This window comes from Tachyglossus aculeatus, chromosome 1 (genome assembly GCF_015852505.1).
Source record: "Tachyglossus aculeatus isolate mTacAcu1 chromosome 1, mTacAcu1.pri, whole genome shotgun sequence".
Taxonomy (NCBI): Eukaryota; Metazoa; Chordata; class Mammalia; order Monotremata; family Tachyglossidae; genus Tachyglossus; species Tachyglossus aculeatus.
The window spans coordinates 52,744,745-52,761,994 of record NC_052066.1 but is presented as its reverse complement, the minus strand read 5'-3'; the positions used below and the strand labels follow the sequence as shown (position 1 = coordinate 52,761,994).

Genomic DNA, 17,250 nt, shown 5'->3' with positions numbered 1-17,250 from the left:
TTCCGAACAGAGAAACAGAATAAAAAGTCTTTTCTGATAGGAAAACCAGTGGTTCTTAGTCTGCCAGGACCGAGGCCAGGTTTTTCTAGAATAGGCCTTCTCCAACACATTTGGGAGAATGAGACCTTTCTATATAACCTGAGCAGATTTCTCAAAGAGGCTCCCAAACTCTTCAGGATTTAGCTCTTTTGAATACTCTGCAACATATTACAGGATGTTGGCCTTTCTAAAGAAATTTCTTCAGAGAAGTTCTAAAAAACTTTTCATTTTGAGAGGGTGAGGTCTGGATCCATATTAAAAACTACTTCAGTGGTCTTCCAGGGCTTTTATCATCCTAGCTAGGAAATTTGGCTGAGCTCAGAAACCTTAATAGTGTGAGTAGTTTCCGGAAGACTTTGGCCAACGGAGACCCCGCTGACTAATAGAAGTGAAATTCTGGAATGAAATGCAGACTTCCCCATTTAATGATCTTTAGACAGTTGGAGATCATCATCATCATCATCAATCGTATTTATTGAGCGCTTACTGTGTGCAGAGCACTGTACTAAGCGCTTGGGAAGTACAAGTTGGCAACATATAGAGACAGTCCCTACCCAAAGTGGGCTCACAGTCTAAAAGGAGATACTTTTTGACATATTGGGGTTCAGGACGTGAAAGGGGGAGGATCATCAAAAGGGTTACATTCCTTAGGAGGAAAAAAAAATTCCTTTAGACTTGGAAAGACAGACTTTTTTCTTTTTCCCTTTGCCTTGATTATATTTGCTATAGATACCCCTGCACAGTGAGCAGCGGTCATTTGTTATATGGACACACTCGATGACTTGGTTATGTTGCAGTTGTTTTTCACAGTTATATATTTCAGTACTGGTGATCTGGTCATTTTTTAGATTGCTTAGTGCATGCTATCTGAAGTTGATGGTGATGGTATTTGTTAAGGACTTAGTGCCACGCACTGTTCTAAGTGCTGGGGTCGATACAAGGTAATCAGGTTGTCCCATGTGGGCGTTGTGCGCAGGAGAATAATAAACATGTTTTTCAAAGATATGGGGTGGGCCAGTCTGGGTTTGGAAATCTCGCCTCACTATTCAGTGGGATACTTAAGTTGTTGATTTTCTTTTACATTTCATTTGACACATTTAAGGACCGTCTCTATAGGTTGCCGACTTGTACTTCCCAAGTGCTTGGTACAGTGCTCTGCACACAGTAAGCGCTCAATAAATATGATTGAATGAATGAATGAAAAGTTAAAATTGTTTTGCCTATCAATTTGTGAATGTAGGTAGTTATGATTTTTCCTGAACCCTGGCAATATAGTTCTGCTCTCCCAGCCTCAAAACTCAATGAGTTAGCACTTCCAGGAGAATCTGGCTGGAAAGTTGCTTCAATCCTAGGATCTTAATATTCCCAGTCCTTTGAGATTGTAGGAAATGTAATTGCACATAGCCTCTTGAGGGTACTAACTAAGGTTATAGAATCATCAATCAATCAATCAATCGTATTTATTGAGCGCTTACTGTGTGCAGAGCACTGTACTAAGCGCTTGGGAAGTACAAGTTGGCACCATATCACCTTGACTAGGAAATGCTCTTTCAAAGTTCTCTGTGGTCCCTCAGCATTATGCTGGGGAGAATTTGAGAAATTACTCTTTTTAATAGCAGTGAGAATTGGTAGAGGAAGGGAGCTTGTGCAGGTTTGGGATGACCACTGTGCTCTGCTATATATTCTTCCTAGTCACAGTGCAAAAGTGTAGTTTTTCTCATATTAATGAACACTTCCTTACCCTAGATGGAATGTTGTCTGTCTTTCCCAAGAGACCAAGTGATGTTTGTTTTCAAAACGTATGTTTCCATAGCATACAGATATAACACTCAAGGATTATGACTGCTTCTCTAGGTAGCTAAACACATGTAGAGGGGATGCTTATTTTTGTAATGTCTAGATCCTGGCTAGGGATGATGTTATGTTAATATGTTTGAGTCATAGGAAAAACAGTGATTTTTTCAAACTAAAAAGGCCCCATCATTTTTTGATTCTGGGCTGTGAGGCATTGCCTTGTGGAGGATTCCTCACTATTCTTCGTCCTCAAGGCACCCAAACTGAGCCCTAAAATGGAGGCTTTGAAAAGTCGCTTGGTGTTGGCAGAGCATATCTTTCCAACCCTCCTAATCCTACTTATCTTCAGAGGCCTGAGATTCACTTTCCTGTCCTTGACATCCTTCTGAGCATCTTGTGTGTTCTTTATCACTGCCCTGGAAGTTAGAAGTAGAATTTCTCCTGAGCCAATTGTTTTACAGGAAAAAAGCTCTCCTGGAGCAAGTAGAAAGAACTGCATATTAGCATTACTATTACAAACACCCAGATATTGTGAGGTTGCTTCTCTCCTCTGTGACCAGGAGAACATAGGCTATAAGTGCTGTCCTGGGCAGCAAAGGGTAGATGGGGTAGATAGGTAAGTAGGGTCAGGTAACACCATACCCATTTTACAGATGGAGAAGCTAAGGTACAAAGACGTTTAAAGACTTGTTTATTTGCACAGTTCATACTTCAGTTGGTCCTGTAACTGATTGGTACTAGAATTCAACACAGGGCTCTGTCAATTGGCCCAACCTGAGATTATCATGTATCTAGCCCAGCGCTTAATACATCTTCTAGACTGTGAGCCCATTGTTGGGTAGGGACCGTCTCCATATGTTGCCAACTTGTACTTCCCAATCGCTTCGTACAGTGCTCTGCACACTGTAAGTGCTCAATAAATACGACTGAATGAAAGAATGAATTATTGAGCACATAGAAAGTCCTTAACAAATACCACCATTACTGTGTGTCACTGGAGAACTCAGAACAATCACCAGATGAGCTGATTCTGACCATAAAACTTGAGTATAAGAAATTTTAGGTACTTCAATCAATCAGTTGCATTTATTGAGTGCTTACTGTGTGCAGAGCACTGTACTACGCACTTGGGACTAATTTCATATTCCTGTAAGGGGGTTGGATGATCGTTTCATCCTTTGTGTTTGACCTGGAATTAGAAAGATAGCTTTACCTTTTGTATTCTCTAACTCTCTGCATTTGTAAAACTGATACAAAGATTGGACCAAAGAATCACTAATATAATTGAAAGCAGTTTGTGAAAGTATGGCATCGGGTAAATTCTAAATGCAAACGCTCATTTTAAAAATCCCATAATAAAGCTGAATTTTAGTGAAATTGTGCCACAAGGGATTTGCTTGTGCCTTGCTGTTGGTATCAATGTGGGAGGACACAGAAGGAATGGCAGCATCTGCTTGTTGTGTGTATGTTTTCCTTTGTTTCTTCTTTTATATACTGATTTCTGCTGGATATGACTCAAAGCAAGTTTAGGGAGTGTCATAGATGGTGTGTTCATGATTCCTGTTGCCTTGTTTCATTGATATAATCCACTTGTGTTTCCCAGAACATCTCGCTTTGCTTCATTCCCTGAATACTTGGTAGTACAGATAAAGAAGTTCACATTTGGTCTTGACTGGGTACCCAAAAAGTTTGGTAGGTATATTTGCATGCTCTTGCTTGAAATCTCAACCAGCTGTTCTAAAACTGTGGCATGTGGAAGGGCATGAGTGCGATTGGCTGGAGGAACTTTGTTCAGTCTGCAGAAACCAGCCTCATTTCACCCTTTCTATTATTGTTTTGTCTTCCTTTTTAAACCAAGTGTGTGTTGGGTACCGTTTTCCATTAATGTGTTTTTTGAATGACTGATTTACAAAACTGAAAGTAGGGTATTTTGCAACTCTTGGCCAATGCTCTCATCTTGCCCTGGCCCAGTGTGAGGGAGGCAAGCCTAGTTTAATGTGCAGGCTTAGTCTGATGTGCCTCCGTTACCACATTAGGTCCTAATGAAATGTGGGCTTCACGATAAGCCTGTTTATGTTTGAAAGAAAATGTCCTAGTAAGATAGTAATCCCAGCTCCACTGCTTGTCAGCTGTGTGACTTTGGGCAAGTCACTTAACTTCTCTGTGCCTCAGTTACCCCATCTGGAAAATGGGGATTAAGACTGTGAGCCCCCCATGGGACAACCTGATCACCTTGTATCCACCCCTGTGCTTAGAACAGTGCTTTGCACATAATAAGTGCTCAAGAAATTCAATCATTATTATTATTAGTAAAACTAGATGACATAGGTGGCCTAGATATGTCACACATGCTTCCTCATTTTCAAGTTAAGCCAGGAGTCTTTGTGTTAAATTGAAGGTCCATTTAAGAGGTTAGCAGTTGAGGCAATGTATAAGGAGGCATACTACCTCAAGAAGTGGAAACAGCTGGAGCTTTGATTTTCTAGGGTGTTCCCTTTGGGATGACAATTGAGCAGGTGTATGGATTTGTTCTGAATTGACTTGGAAACGTCTTTGAGAACTCTGAAGTGCTGCTGTTAGGAGCTCAGGAAGCTTAAGAAGGATTATGCCCCAAGCTCAAGAGAACCTGCCTGGCATCTCCACAAGTAAACTACATTTTCTCTGAACAAGTAGCTAGCTATACCTCTTTTGCAAGTGGGCCACCAGGTAGTTATACTACTTTGGAAGAAACCAAGGGTTGGGGACAAATCAAAGACTGAATACTTATATATGGTATTTGCCTTCACTTGAACTGAGGATGTAACTGTTGCTTGAAATCAGCAGTTATGTCCCTTATCTTAAATATAATTTTTAAGTATAGTACTTCTGGTTATTTATTTGTTAGAAATGTCAGAGTAATTACAATTTTAAACCAAATATTCTAAAATGTATGTTTCTTGAATGTCTGCAGTCCTTTTCAGTTTTTTTTAAGGCATATCTTTAGGGCTGATTTGTAAAATAGACTTGATAGTCATTCTGGAAATTGATTGCTACTATGGCATTCGACAGCTATCTGCAATGATATCGGAGCTAGTTAGGAAAATGGCAGATAACATTTCCAAATCCCAGCAATTAAGAGTTCATCATGAAACATCTTTCAAGTCCTGTTATTTATCCTTGAGAGAATCATGAAACGATAAAGCATCCTGATTTAGGAAGGGATTGAGTCTTACAAGGTGTCAAACCTTGCCTCTGTAATTAAATACTGCTTTCATATCTGTCCCAGAACGCCAGTCAGTACTGAAGGTGGAGGTTCAGGTAGCTGAACTGGGGAACCGAAATCCCTTCCCCACTGCTTCCTTGAGAAGCAGCTTAGCCCAGTGGGAAGAGCATGGATTTGGGAGTCAGAGCAACTGGGTTCTAATTCTGGCTCTGCCACTTGTCAGCTGTGCGACTTTGGGCAAGTCATATAAGTTCTCTGTGCCTCAGTTCCCTCATCTGCAAAATGGGGATTCAATACCTGATCTCCCTTCTCCTTAGACTGTGAGCCCCATGTGAGATCTGATTATTATAATAATAATTATTATTATTATTATGGTATTTGTTAAGCGCTTACTATGTGCAAAGCAATGTTCTAAGTGCTAGGGGGATACAAGGTGATCAGGTCGTCCCACATGGGGCTCACAGTCTTAATCCCCATTTTACAGATGAGGTAACTGAGGCACAGAGAAGTTAAGTGACTTGCCCTAAGTCACACAGCTGACACCCTCTAATAAACCAGCTACTGGGCCACGCTGGGGAAGCAGCACAGAGTAGTGGTTAGAGCCCAGACCTGGGGTCAGAAGGACCTAATCCCAGATCTGCCTTGTCTGCCATGTGACTTTAGGCAAGTAACTTCACTTCTCTGGGCCTCAGTTCCCTCATCTGGAAAATGGGGATTAAGACTGTGAGCCCCATGTGGGACAGGGACTGTAACCAACAGATTAAGTTGTATCTACCCCAGTGCTTGGCACTTAGAAAGCACTTAACAAGTGTCATAATTATTATTATTATTACTATTATTTTCTGAGCCTTAGTTCCCTCATTTGTAAAATGGAGATCAAGACTGAGCCCCCTGTGAGACATTATCTCATGTCTACTCCAGTGCTCGGCACATAGTAAGTGGTTAACAAATAGCACAATTATTATTAGTAGTAGATAGAAACGTTTAGTTTGATTAACTGTAAGCATGTTGAGCTAATGCTGTGTTTGTTAAGCCCCTCTCATGTCTTGCCGAATCGAATGGAGGCTCTTTTAGAGTGCTTGAATGAATGTCACCTTTTCTCCTCTTGCAGATGTGTCTATTGATATGCCGGATCTACTTGATATCAATCATCTCCGAGCAACGGGACTGCAGCCGGGAGAGGAGGAGCTTCCAGACATTGCCCCTCCTATTGTCATTCCCGATGACCCCAAAGGTATCTCCCTGTACCAGGAAGACTTTCCTTATGGCCCCACCTTCCTCTTCCAGAATAGCCAGTTCAAATCTAAGAGTGAAACAAAAAATTGGGAAAGATACTTTCTCCTATAAGTCGATGAGAGTAATTAAAGCAAAATTGAATCACATGGCACTACTGTACTTAAACCAGAATTTCATAATGTTGATTCAGTACAGTTCTGGGTGCCGCTGGGGGAGAGTGTGTGGATGGCTTAGAGTAAACCATCACTCTGTAGCAAAAACAATTCAAGTACGTATCCTAGTGGCACAAGGGTATGCCTTTCCCTAAATAACAAGGCACTGCAACTGCATTTTCATGGACAGTGTGTACAGAAGTTAAAAGACACTCCATGCCATGATTTAATAGGGTTTAAATAAGTTCATGAAGTGTTATTAAAAAATTAGGTATGTACGTTAAGGAGAGTTACTATCACACCATTATTTAGCATTTCATTGGTGTCACTGCTGGGTAAGAATAATGGACTGGAGAGGCAGCTGCTCTGATGCAATAAGATAAAGCAGCGTGGCTCAGTGGAAAGAGCCCGGGCTTGGGAGTCAGAGGTCATGGGTTCTAATCCCGGCTCCGCGGCTTGTCAGCTGTGTGACTTTGGGCAAGTCACTTAGCTTCTCTGTGCCTCGGTTACCTCATCTGTAAAATGGAGATTAAGACTGTGAGCCCCACATGGGACAACCTGATCACCTTGTAACCTCCCCAGAGCTTAGAACAGTGTTTTGCACATAGTAAGCGCTTAACAAATGCCATTATTATTATTATAATTATTTCTTGGGTTGATTTTTCCGGGGAGTGAAAATATTTAGTTCATTACTGATATTAACTGAGAATAATAATAATAATGGCATTTATTAAGCACTTACTATGTGCAAAGCACTGTTCTAAGCGCTGGGGAGGTTATGATTCCCTTGGTCTAACTACCCTGAATTTTGTTATTCTCACATAACGCCTGCCGCACCTTTATGAATTATTGCTGGAACAGTTTTTGTTAATGCTTGAAGTGAAGCGAACAATATAAAAGCTAGGGGGACTGGTGTCCAAATTGACCTTTTTTCTTTCACCAGTGTTTCTAAAGCATCTTTTGGTTTCATTTTCTGCCCTTTCTCTCCTCTCCCTCTCCTTAATTTCTAGATCGCTTGACGAACCATTTCATGGAGCGTATGTATCGCCTTTTTTTTTTTATACGTCTTGATATTTTGGTAGTTAAAAAAATTGTCTGTGATAGTTCAGTAACTCGGTAATCTCTCTGTAGCTATGTGCAAGCAGCTTTATTTTGTCTTTTTGTGAGTTTGTAGTAGCATTTCTTGTTTCCATGATTAGTTATCAACAAATCTAAACCAATGGTAGATAGCCATTTCAGCAACGTGAATAGAGATGGCTCCTTTCGGTAACTGCCAATTTTCAGAAATCGAAGGACTTTCCTAATTCATTTGAGTCCGAAACTTGATAGACACCTATGCAGATTAATCACATTTTTTGTAGTGTCCGCTAGACTGTAAGCTTGTTGTGGGCAGGGAAAGTGTCTGTTTATTGCTATATTGTACTCTCCCAAGCATTTAGTACAGTGCTCTGCACACAGTAAGCACTCCATAAATGCTATTGAATAAATATGATTGAATTTATTTTAGAAATTCATTTGAGAAAATTTGTTCAGCAAATAATTTCATCCTTTCTGTATTTGGGTGGGAAAGTTTCAGCTTATTAGAGGAGAAAAATACAGGACAAAAGTCTGGGTTCTCTCTTACTGCCTCACTTTCAGAAATAGGATCTGTTATTCATATTGGACCCAAACATTTTCAAGGTCATTACTTGGTGGTGTATTTAAGAAGAGCAATAACTATTTCAGTTGCTGGAGCTCTTGAAGTACCTTCCTTTTGTCTAGCATGGGTGCAGACATTGGTGTAATACAGTTAAAGGTCTCTTAGTGCCATAATCTGAAATGCTCTTCCAAAGTGCCTAATTTACTACCAAGGTGTGAACTTGGGCCCTGGGATACTCTTAATGATCAGTTTTTGATTATCTTGTTCCAAATCACCTCATAACCCCTCTCACTGTGATTAATTTTTACTGATGGGTGTTAAACAATTCAGCTAAATTGACTGTGCAATTTGACCTTGCACGATACCACCCTAGACCAAATACACTTATGTCTTTTAGCTTGGTAAATGATTTTATGATGTTTTTGAATTTACTAAAACCCAAAGAAAGACCGGAGTGTTTGATCTTCTGAGAAGCAGTGTGGCTCAATGGAAAGAGCCCGGGCTTTGGAGTCAGAGGTCATGGGTTCAAATTCTGCTCCTCTAATTGTCAGCTATGTGACTTTGGGCCTCAGTTCCCTCATCTGGAAAATGGGGATTAAGACTGTGAGCCCCCCGTAGGACAACCTGATCACCTTGTAACCTCCCCAGTGCTTAGAACAGTGCTTTGCACATAGTAAGTGCTTAATAAATGCCATCATTATTATCCTGACTCTTAGATTTTATCAGAAAGGCGTATAGTAACTCTTACAGCAGAAGAGATTGCATTCATCCATCCATTCATTCATTCAAGCGTTTTTATTGAGCACTTTATGCAGAGCACTATACCAAACGCTTGGGAAGTACAATTCAGCAACAGAGACAATCCCTGTCCACAACGGGCTCACAGTGTATTCTTCCTGCTCTTTTAATGTACTGGTGGCAGAATATCTTCAATGCTCAAGTACCTTACATGTCAAACCTAGGGCTTTGTTTCCTAAATTCTTCTGGGATTGGCATCTTCAAGTCTGATGGCATCCATAAAGGAGACAATTGATTGAGGCAACATGCAATTTGAAGCAATTACTCTCCACAAGCAGAGTAGACTCATCAGGACACATGGGTGTAGGAGGAACATTTGTTTCAGAGAGGATTCCAATTGTGTTACTGATCAGTGAGAGTTCAGCATGCTTTTCAGAAAAGAGAAAAATCATCCCACTAAATAATAACCTAGGTTTTTATTATAACTGAAAACTCGTCCAAGTTTCCATATCTTTCTTCAAAAACAAACGCAGTAAACAATCACATCCAACGTTTTGAGACTTTGTTTGCCCCGTGGCTAAATAATTTATATTTGGACAGCTCTGTTTAAGGATCCTTTCTAGTCTTCTATAAAAGTATGAATGCAGTCTCTTCACCTGCGGGGATGTTTCCCCCTCCAATTCCAAGCTCCTGCAGAAGTTGTAAGATGGTTTACCTTGCTGATCCAATCAGTCATATTTATGAGCACTTACTGTGTGCAGAGCACTGTACTAAATGCTTGGGAGAGTAGAATACAATAATATAACAGAATCGGTAGAATTTTCCCTGCCCAGATTGAGTTTACAGTCTAGAGGCAGGTAGCAGCATGTGAGTATTCAGAGACTACAGTTGCCGAAGAATGGTTGGATTTCTTTTTTGAGGTGATTTGTTGGTGGCGTGTTGGTAGACATTATAGTGGATGGATTTAATTCCTCATGCTACATCTAACAGCTCCAGACATCGACGAGTCTTCTGTAATGCAGCTGGCTGAGATGGGTTTCCCCCTGGAAGCATGTCGGAAGGCTGTATACTACACAGGAAACATGGGTGCTGAAGTGGCCTTCAACTGGATCATTGCTCATATGGAAGAACCCGGTATGTATGATTGGAAGACCTAGAAAAATATTAGAGCCCGTTGTGATCAGTTGCAGAGATATTGCATCCTAAAAGCATGCTGTCCTGAAATAACAGTTGTTTTCTTGGGGCAGAGAGACCTGTTCTAATGGACCTATTCTCTCTCACCCTTAAAAGCACTTGTTCCTTTCTCCGTCCACCCTTACATCCACGTTCAACTTCTCACTGTCTTCTGGCTCCTTTCCTCCTGCTATGAAACATACTCAAGTCTCCCTCAAACCTACGAAAATCTTCTCTGGATTTCACAACACCCTCTAGTTTCATTGTACTTAAGCTCTTCTCTTTTTGTTCCAAATTCCTTGAAAATTGTGTATACACCTTCTGCTCTCAACAACTCTCTCCTCATCCTTCTAAGGAGAAGGCTGCTCTCCTTATAGTGCTCTGCACACAGTAAGTGCTCAATAAATATTCCCTCCCTTTATTCTACTGAGTCCACTTCTAAGGAGGTGTCCCCAGGAAACTCCTTTTGGCAAAGTCTAATGGATCATGCTCCTAATCTTCATCTCTTGACTGCTTTTGACAACCTATCTTTAGCTTTATTGACATGACTCTCTCCTGGTTCTTTTCCTATCATCTTCTCTTCCCTCAAAGCAGTAGCTCCCCCCTGTCTTCATATCCCAGAATCCACCACTCTTCCTACTATTATAACCCTTTTAAAATTACTCCTCCTCAAAAAGGCCTTCCCTAACTAAGCTCTTTATTTCCCCTACCCCCCTTCCATCTAATTCAACTATGAACTTGACTGTGTACCCCTTAAGCATTGTGATACTCACCTCAGTCCCACAATACGTAGGGTATTCTTATAATCTTATAACATTCTATAATAATGATATTATTATATTAGGTTCTATAATATATATTCATATACGATATGAGAATATTGTCATACCGTACTTAGTAAAGTGCCCTGCACACAGTAAGCACTTAATAAATACGATTGAATGAATGTTTCCCCAATCCCTAATCTACTTTAATGCCTGTCTCCCCAAATAGACCCTATGGTCCCTGGGAGCAGGCATCATGTACCAGCTCTGTTGTATTGTACTTTCCCAAGTGCTTAGTATGGGGGTCTGCCCAAGGTAAGCACTCAATAATAAATTCCACTGATGGATGGATTGACTGATTGCTCTGCACACAATAAGCATTCCAGTACCATTGACTGAGTGATCTGTTGCTCATTCCTCCCCAACATTTTGGCCATTGCTCTGGTTCAAACTCTTGTTGCTTCCTGTCAAACCCTCTCCTCCCCTTTCCCACCTCTGTAAACAACACCACTATCCCTCCTGCATCACACGCCTGTACCTTGGCATTTCCTCAGCTCATCTTTCTGATTCAACCTGAACACCTTTCTCATTCAGCCCAAATATCTGTCACCAAATTCTGTCGATTTTAACTTCACAACATTGCTGAAATGCCCCCTTTTCTCTCCATCCATGGCGCTACTCCACTGATCCAAGCACTTAGCCCACGTTGCCTACTGAATTAACCTCTACAATGACTTCCCTGCCTCCTATCTCTACCCACTCTTGTCCTTACTTCACTCTGCTGCCTGTATCATTTTTCCATAAAAAAATTCAGTCCACATTTACGGCACTCAATCAGCTTCCCCCATCATAAGATGTTTATTAAGTGCTTACTATGTGCAAAGCACGGTTCTAAGCGCTGGGGAGGTTACAAGGTGATCAGGCTGTCCCAAGAGGGGGCTCACAGTCTTCATCCCCATTTTATCATCATCATCATCAATCGTATTTATTGAGCACTTACTATGTGCAGAGCACTGTACTAAGCGCTTGGGAAGTCCAAGTTGGCAACATATAGAGACAGTCCCTACCCAACAGTGGGCTCACAGTCTAGAAGGGGGAGACAGAGAACAAAACCAAACATACTAACAAAATAAAATAAATAGAATAGATATGTACAAGTAAAATAAATAAATAGAGTAATAAATATGCACAAACATATATACATACTAACAAAATAAAATAAATAGAATAGATAGGTACAAGTAAAATAAATAGAGTAATAAATATGCACAAACATATATACATATATACAGGTGCTGTGGGGAAGGGAAGGAGGTAAGATGGGGGTATTATTATTATTACAAAGGGCCCCATGCCCCCCTTACCTAGAACGGCGCTGGAAAACATCGAGTTGTGCATTCCCGTGTGCCTTCCCAGGTCAGTATTGGCAACCCCGGGATGCAGGGAGTTGGCGGTCACTCCTGTTCCTTCAAGTCGCCTAGCCTTTTACAGATGAGGTAACTGAGGCCCAGAGAAGTTAAGTGACTTGCCCAAAGTCACCCAGCTGACAATTGGCGGAGCTGGGATTTGAACCCATGAGCTCTGACTCCAAAGCCCGTGCTCTTTCCAGTGAGCCACGTTGCCAAGCTCACTCGCTTTGCTCCTCTACAACCCACTCACTGTACCTCGCTCTCATCTTTCTCAATGATGATCCTTGCCCACACCTTCTCTCTGGCCTAAAACTCCCTCCCCATTCCTAACTGTCACGAGCCCCCGGCTCATAGCAACCAGGACTTTCCTGGACTGGAGTAGCCTCAGTGACACTTATAGAGTCAAGCCACACCATCAACCGCCAAGGTTACCATGGCAAGTTTTTTTACTAAGTTTCTACCAACGTGCAGGAGAGTAACACAACATGCTCTCGTTCACTCACTCCACTCCACCAAGGGTCCAGTACCAGTGTGCTGGAGTCTGTTCTGCCAATCCCGCGGCCGAAGGTTGGGAGAAGATCCCGGCGACGCAGACTGCTGATGCCACAAGCGTCCTTCCCCCTGGCTTGCGATTCAAAGCACCCACCTTTTATCTGCCCTAGGGGTCATGGCAATGGCCCTATGTGGCTGTTGTTGATTGGTCCAGGCCCGTTACTGGGTACAGCAGGGAGAGAAGGCCACCCCTCCCTCCATGCCCCATGCCCCATAGGCCGACAACGACCTGCCCTGAAGTAGAGAACCTCAGTACTTTCGCAAATTCTTCTTCTTCATTCTTGTTCACGGGATCACAAACAGTCGCTATGGAGTGGAGTGGAGAATAGAAGGGGACCTAGAACTGAGCCTTGAATACAAGTACAAGTACCGACTTGTACTTCCCAAGCGCTTAGTACGGTGCTCTGCACACAGTAAGCGCTCAGTACATACGATTGAATGAATGAATGAATGAATAGTAAAACAGCTTGCTGCAGGCTCACCACAGTACCATCACAGATTATCACTCTCCCTGCCTTCAAGGTCTTATTAAAGTCACATCTCCTCCAACAGGCCTTACCCCACTAATCCCTCATTCCCCTTACTCGCTGTCCCTTCTACTTTATACCCACCCCACCCTCAGCCCCAAAGGACTTATGTGCATAATTCATAATTCATCTGACTGTTTGTATCCCCACCTGTTCATTCTGCTGCCTGGATTTTCTTTCTACAGAAACATTCTTGGCATGTCACTCCTCTCCTCAACGATATCCAGTGGCTGCCTGTCCACCTCTGTATCGAACAAAACCTCCTCACCATTGGCTTTAAAGCACTTCATCACCTCACCCCCTCCTACCTCACCTTGCTTCTCTCCTTCTACAACCCAGCCCGGACACCTCACTCCTCTGGCACTAACCTTCTCACTGTGCCTTAATCTCTCCTGTCTCGCCGCCGACCCCTGGCTCACGTCCTACCTTTGGCCTGGAACGCCCTCCCTCCTCAAACCTGCCGGATCATCATCATCAATCGTATTTATTGAGCGCTTACTGTGTGCAGAGCACTGTACTAAGCGCTTGGGAAGTACAAATTGGCAACATATAGAGACAGTCCCTACCCAACAGTGGGCTCACAGTCTAAAAATGATTACTCTCCCCTCCTTCAAAGCCTTACTGAAGGCACATCTCCTCCAGGAGCCTTCCCAGACAAAGCCCCACTTTTCCTCATCTCCCACTCCCTTCTGCATTGCTCTTACTTGCTCCTCCTGCTCCCTCCCCCCCAGGCACAGCACTTATGTATATATCTGTCATTTTATTTATTTATATCAATGTCTGTTTATTTGTACTGATGCCTGTCCTCCCCCCTCTAGACTATGATCTCTTTGTGGGCAGGGATTGTCTCTCATTCTTGCTATATTTTACTTTCCCAAGTGCTTAGTACAGTGCTCTGTACACAGCACACACTCAATAATAATAACGATAATAATGACAATGGCATTTATTAAGCACTTACTATGTGCAAAGCACTGTACTAAGCGCTGGAGAGGTTAGAAGGTGATCAGGTTGTCCCATGGTAGGGGGACTCACGGTCTTAATCCCCATTTTACAGATGCGGTAACTGAGTCCCAGAGAAGTGAAGTGACTTGCCCAAAGTCACACAGCTGACAAGTGGTGGAGCCGGGATTTGAACCCATGACCTCTGACTCCAAAGCCTGAGCTCTTTCCACGAATAGATTGTAATCTCCTTGTGGGCAGCGAAAGTGTCTTATCAACTCTGTTGTATTGAACTCTCCCAAGTGGTTAATAGAGTGCTCTGCAAAATAAATATCTTTGATTGATTGGTGGATTGATTTTTGGTTGGACTTTCATTCAGTCATATTTATTGAGTGCTTACTGAGTGCAGAGCACTGTACTAAGCGCTTGGAAAGAACAGTTCAGGAACAAAGAGAGACAATCCCTTCCCACAATGGACTCACAGTCTAGACGGGGAGAAACAGACATCAAAACAAGTAAACAGGCTTCAATAGCATCAATAGAATCAATCAATCAATCAATCGTATTTATTGAGTGCTTACTGTCTGCAGAGCAGTGTACTAAGCGCTTGGGAAGTACAAGTTGGCAACATATAGAGACAGTCCCTACCCAACAATGGGCTCACAGTCTAAAAGAAGTAAATTCAAGTAAAAAGGAAATAAGTAAAAAAAAAAGAAAAAAGAAGTAAATAGAATTATATATATATATTATATATATATATTGTAAATATATATAATATAATATATATATATATATATATATTGAGCGCTTAGTGTGTGCAGAGCAGTAAACTAAGTGCCTGGGAAGTACAAGTTGGCAACATATAGAGACGGTCCCTACGCAACAGTGGGCTCACAGTCTAGAAGGGGGAGACAGAGAACAAAACAAAACATATTAACAAAATAAAATAAATAGAATAGATATGTGCAAATAAAATAAATAAATAAATAGAGTAATACGTACAAACATATATACATATATACAGGTGCTGTGGGGAAGGGAAGGAGGTAAGGTGGGGGGGGTGGAGAGGGGGAGGAGGAGGAGGGGAAGGAGGGGGCTCAGTCTGGGAAGGCCTCCACCAGATACTCATGAACATTTTTATGGCTGTCCATCAGTTTCTCTTTTGACCTCTCTGCTGTCTTTTCCCACCATGCCACAGTTTGCATCTTCACTCCTCCCAAACAAACCTGCCAACTCTAGCGTCTCTGATACATTGCACAGTTCTTTCCCTTCGTATGGAATTCCCTCCTCTCTCAAATCTACCCCAAATACACCCCCAACTTTAAAAATTCACCTCCCAAAAAACATCCTGTGACTAAGCCATGCCTCTTTGACCGGGTAATTCCATCAGCTATCCTTAGAATGTTTGTGCATATATTGTTATATATTTGTTAATTCTTTTTTTTTTGCGTATTTGTGTGTCTATTTTTTCTTCTTTCCCTGTGTAGGTGTTGATAAGGCCCCTGAAATATTTAACACGTAGGGCAGGGAAGAACTTTAACAGGATAGAAAACCAGAGACTCAAGCCCTGTTTCTCTCTCTGACGCCCCAAATATGGCACAGTTTTATTTGCCTGACCTGTAATTTTGAGTTTATGTTCATCTGCCCTAGATTTTGCTGAACCATTGGTGTCGTCTGGTTTGGGAGGAGGCACCTCTGTTGGGGCAGCCAGCTTTGATGCAATTGGACTGGATAATCAACCTCCTGAGGAAATTGTAGCCATCATCATGTCCATGGGTTTCCAGAGAAACCAGGCGATTCGGGCGTTAAGGGCAACTGTGAGTGTTTTGGGCTATTCACTGGTTTTCCTGGCTCTGCCATTTTCCTGCTGTGTGATGTTAGGCAAACCACTTAACTTCTCTGTGCCTATTACCTCATCTGTAAAATGGGGATTAAGACTGTGAGCCCCATGTGTGACAACCTGATTCTGCTGTGTGACCTTAGGCAAGCCACTTAACTTCTCTGTGCCTGTTACCTCATTTGTAAAATGGGAATTAAGACTGTGAGCCCCACGTGGGACAACCTGATTACCTTGTATCTACCCCAGTGCTTAGAACAGTGCTTGGCACATAGTATGCGCTTGACAAATACCATTATTATTATTATATCAGGTAAAAATTCCAAGTGCAGTACTTTGCCTTGTGATTCTGAGCCACTTGTTTAAATTTGTCCACACATCAGTGTTTTTCCAGCTGGGAGTGATCCCAGTGAAATGGAGTAAGAGCATATTGACTCCAGAAATGCTCTGAAAATAAGAGACTTTAGGGTAGCCAGGAAGGATCGTCTTCCAGGATAAGTATCTGAAATGTCTCAGGGAGAGAAAGGATATTATTATTAACCAAAATTTATTTATTATATCCATAATTTTCGATCATATCTGTAATTTATTTATCCACATTTTTTATCATCTGTAATTTATTTATTCATTTATATTAATGTCTGTTTCCCTCTCTAGGCTGTAAGCTCATTGTGGGCAGGGAATATGTTTACCAACTCTGTTATATATTGTACTCTCCCAAGTGCTTAATACAGTGCTCTGCGCACAGTGAATACAATTGATTAATTGATTGATTGATTGATTGATTGAAGAGAGAATGCTGCTGACCATTTCTGTTTCTCTTTGCCTATCATCTTCCCTATCATTTTTTCTGGGATACTTCCTTGTGTTGATCCAGGGTGCACAACTGGAAAACCAGTGAACACTCCCATTTTAATCAATCAGTGACATTTTGGGGACATTTTCCATGTGCAGAGAGCTTTACTAAGTGCTTGGGAAAGTATGATATGACAGAATTGGTAGACATATGTTTTCAGTCCATTTGAAATATCCTTTCCTGATATTTTGGGATGTAGAAGGAGAGAGAGAGAGGCGATGGTGAAGGAAGATTGTGTTTAAAGTGTGATTTTTTTTGCTTGATCAATCAATCAATCAATCATATTTATTGAGCGCTTACTGTGTGCAGAGCACTGTACTAAGCGCTTGGGAAGTACAAGTTGGCAACATATAGAGACAGTCCCTACCCAACAGTGGGAGTTGAGGTACT

At 41.8% G+C, this 17,250-nt stretch overlaps 1 protein-coding gene across 1 annotated transcript in view; it reads left to right on the top strand.

The window, feature by feature from the left end:
• Positions 1 to 17,250, top strand: part of USP13 (ubiquitin specific peptidase 13) — a 174,171-nt gene that overhangs the window by 140,877 nt on the left and 16,044 nt on the right. Inside the window, exons 14-18 of the mRNA XM_038744085.1 lie at positions 3,437 to 3,525; positions 6,147 to 6,269; positions 7,434 to 7,460; positions 9,791 to 9,934; positions 15,818 to 15,984. Coding sequence (XP_038600013.1) covers positions 3,437 to 3,525; positions 6,147 to 6,269; positions 7,434 to 7,460; positions 9,791 to 9,934; positions 15,818 to 15,984 — 550 coding nt within the window. The remainder of the gene's footprint in view (positions 1 to 3,436; positions 3,526 to 6,146; positions 6,270 to 7,433; positions 7,461 to 9,790; positions 9,935 to 15,817; positions 15,985 to 17,250) is intronic.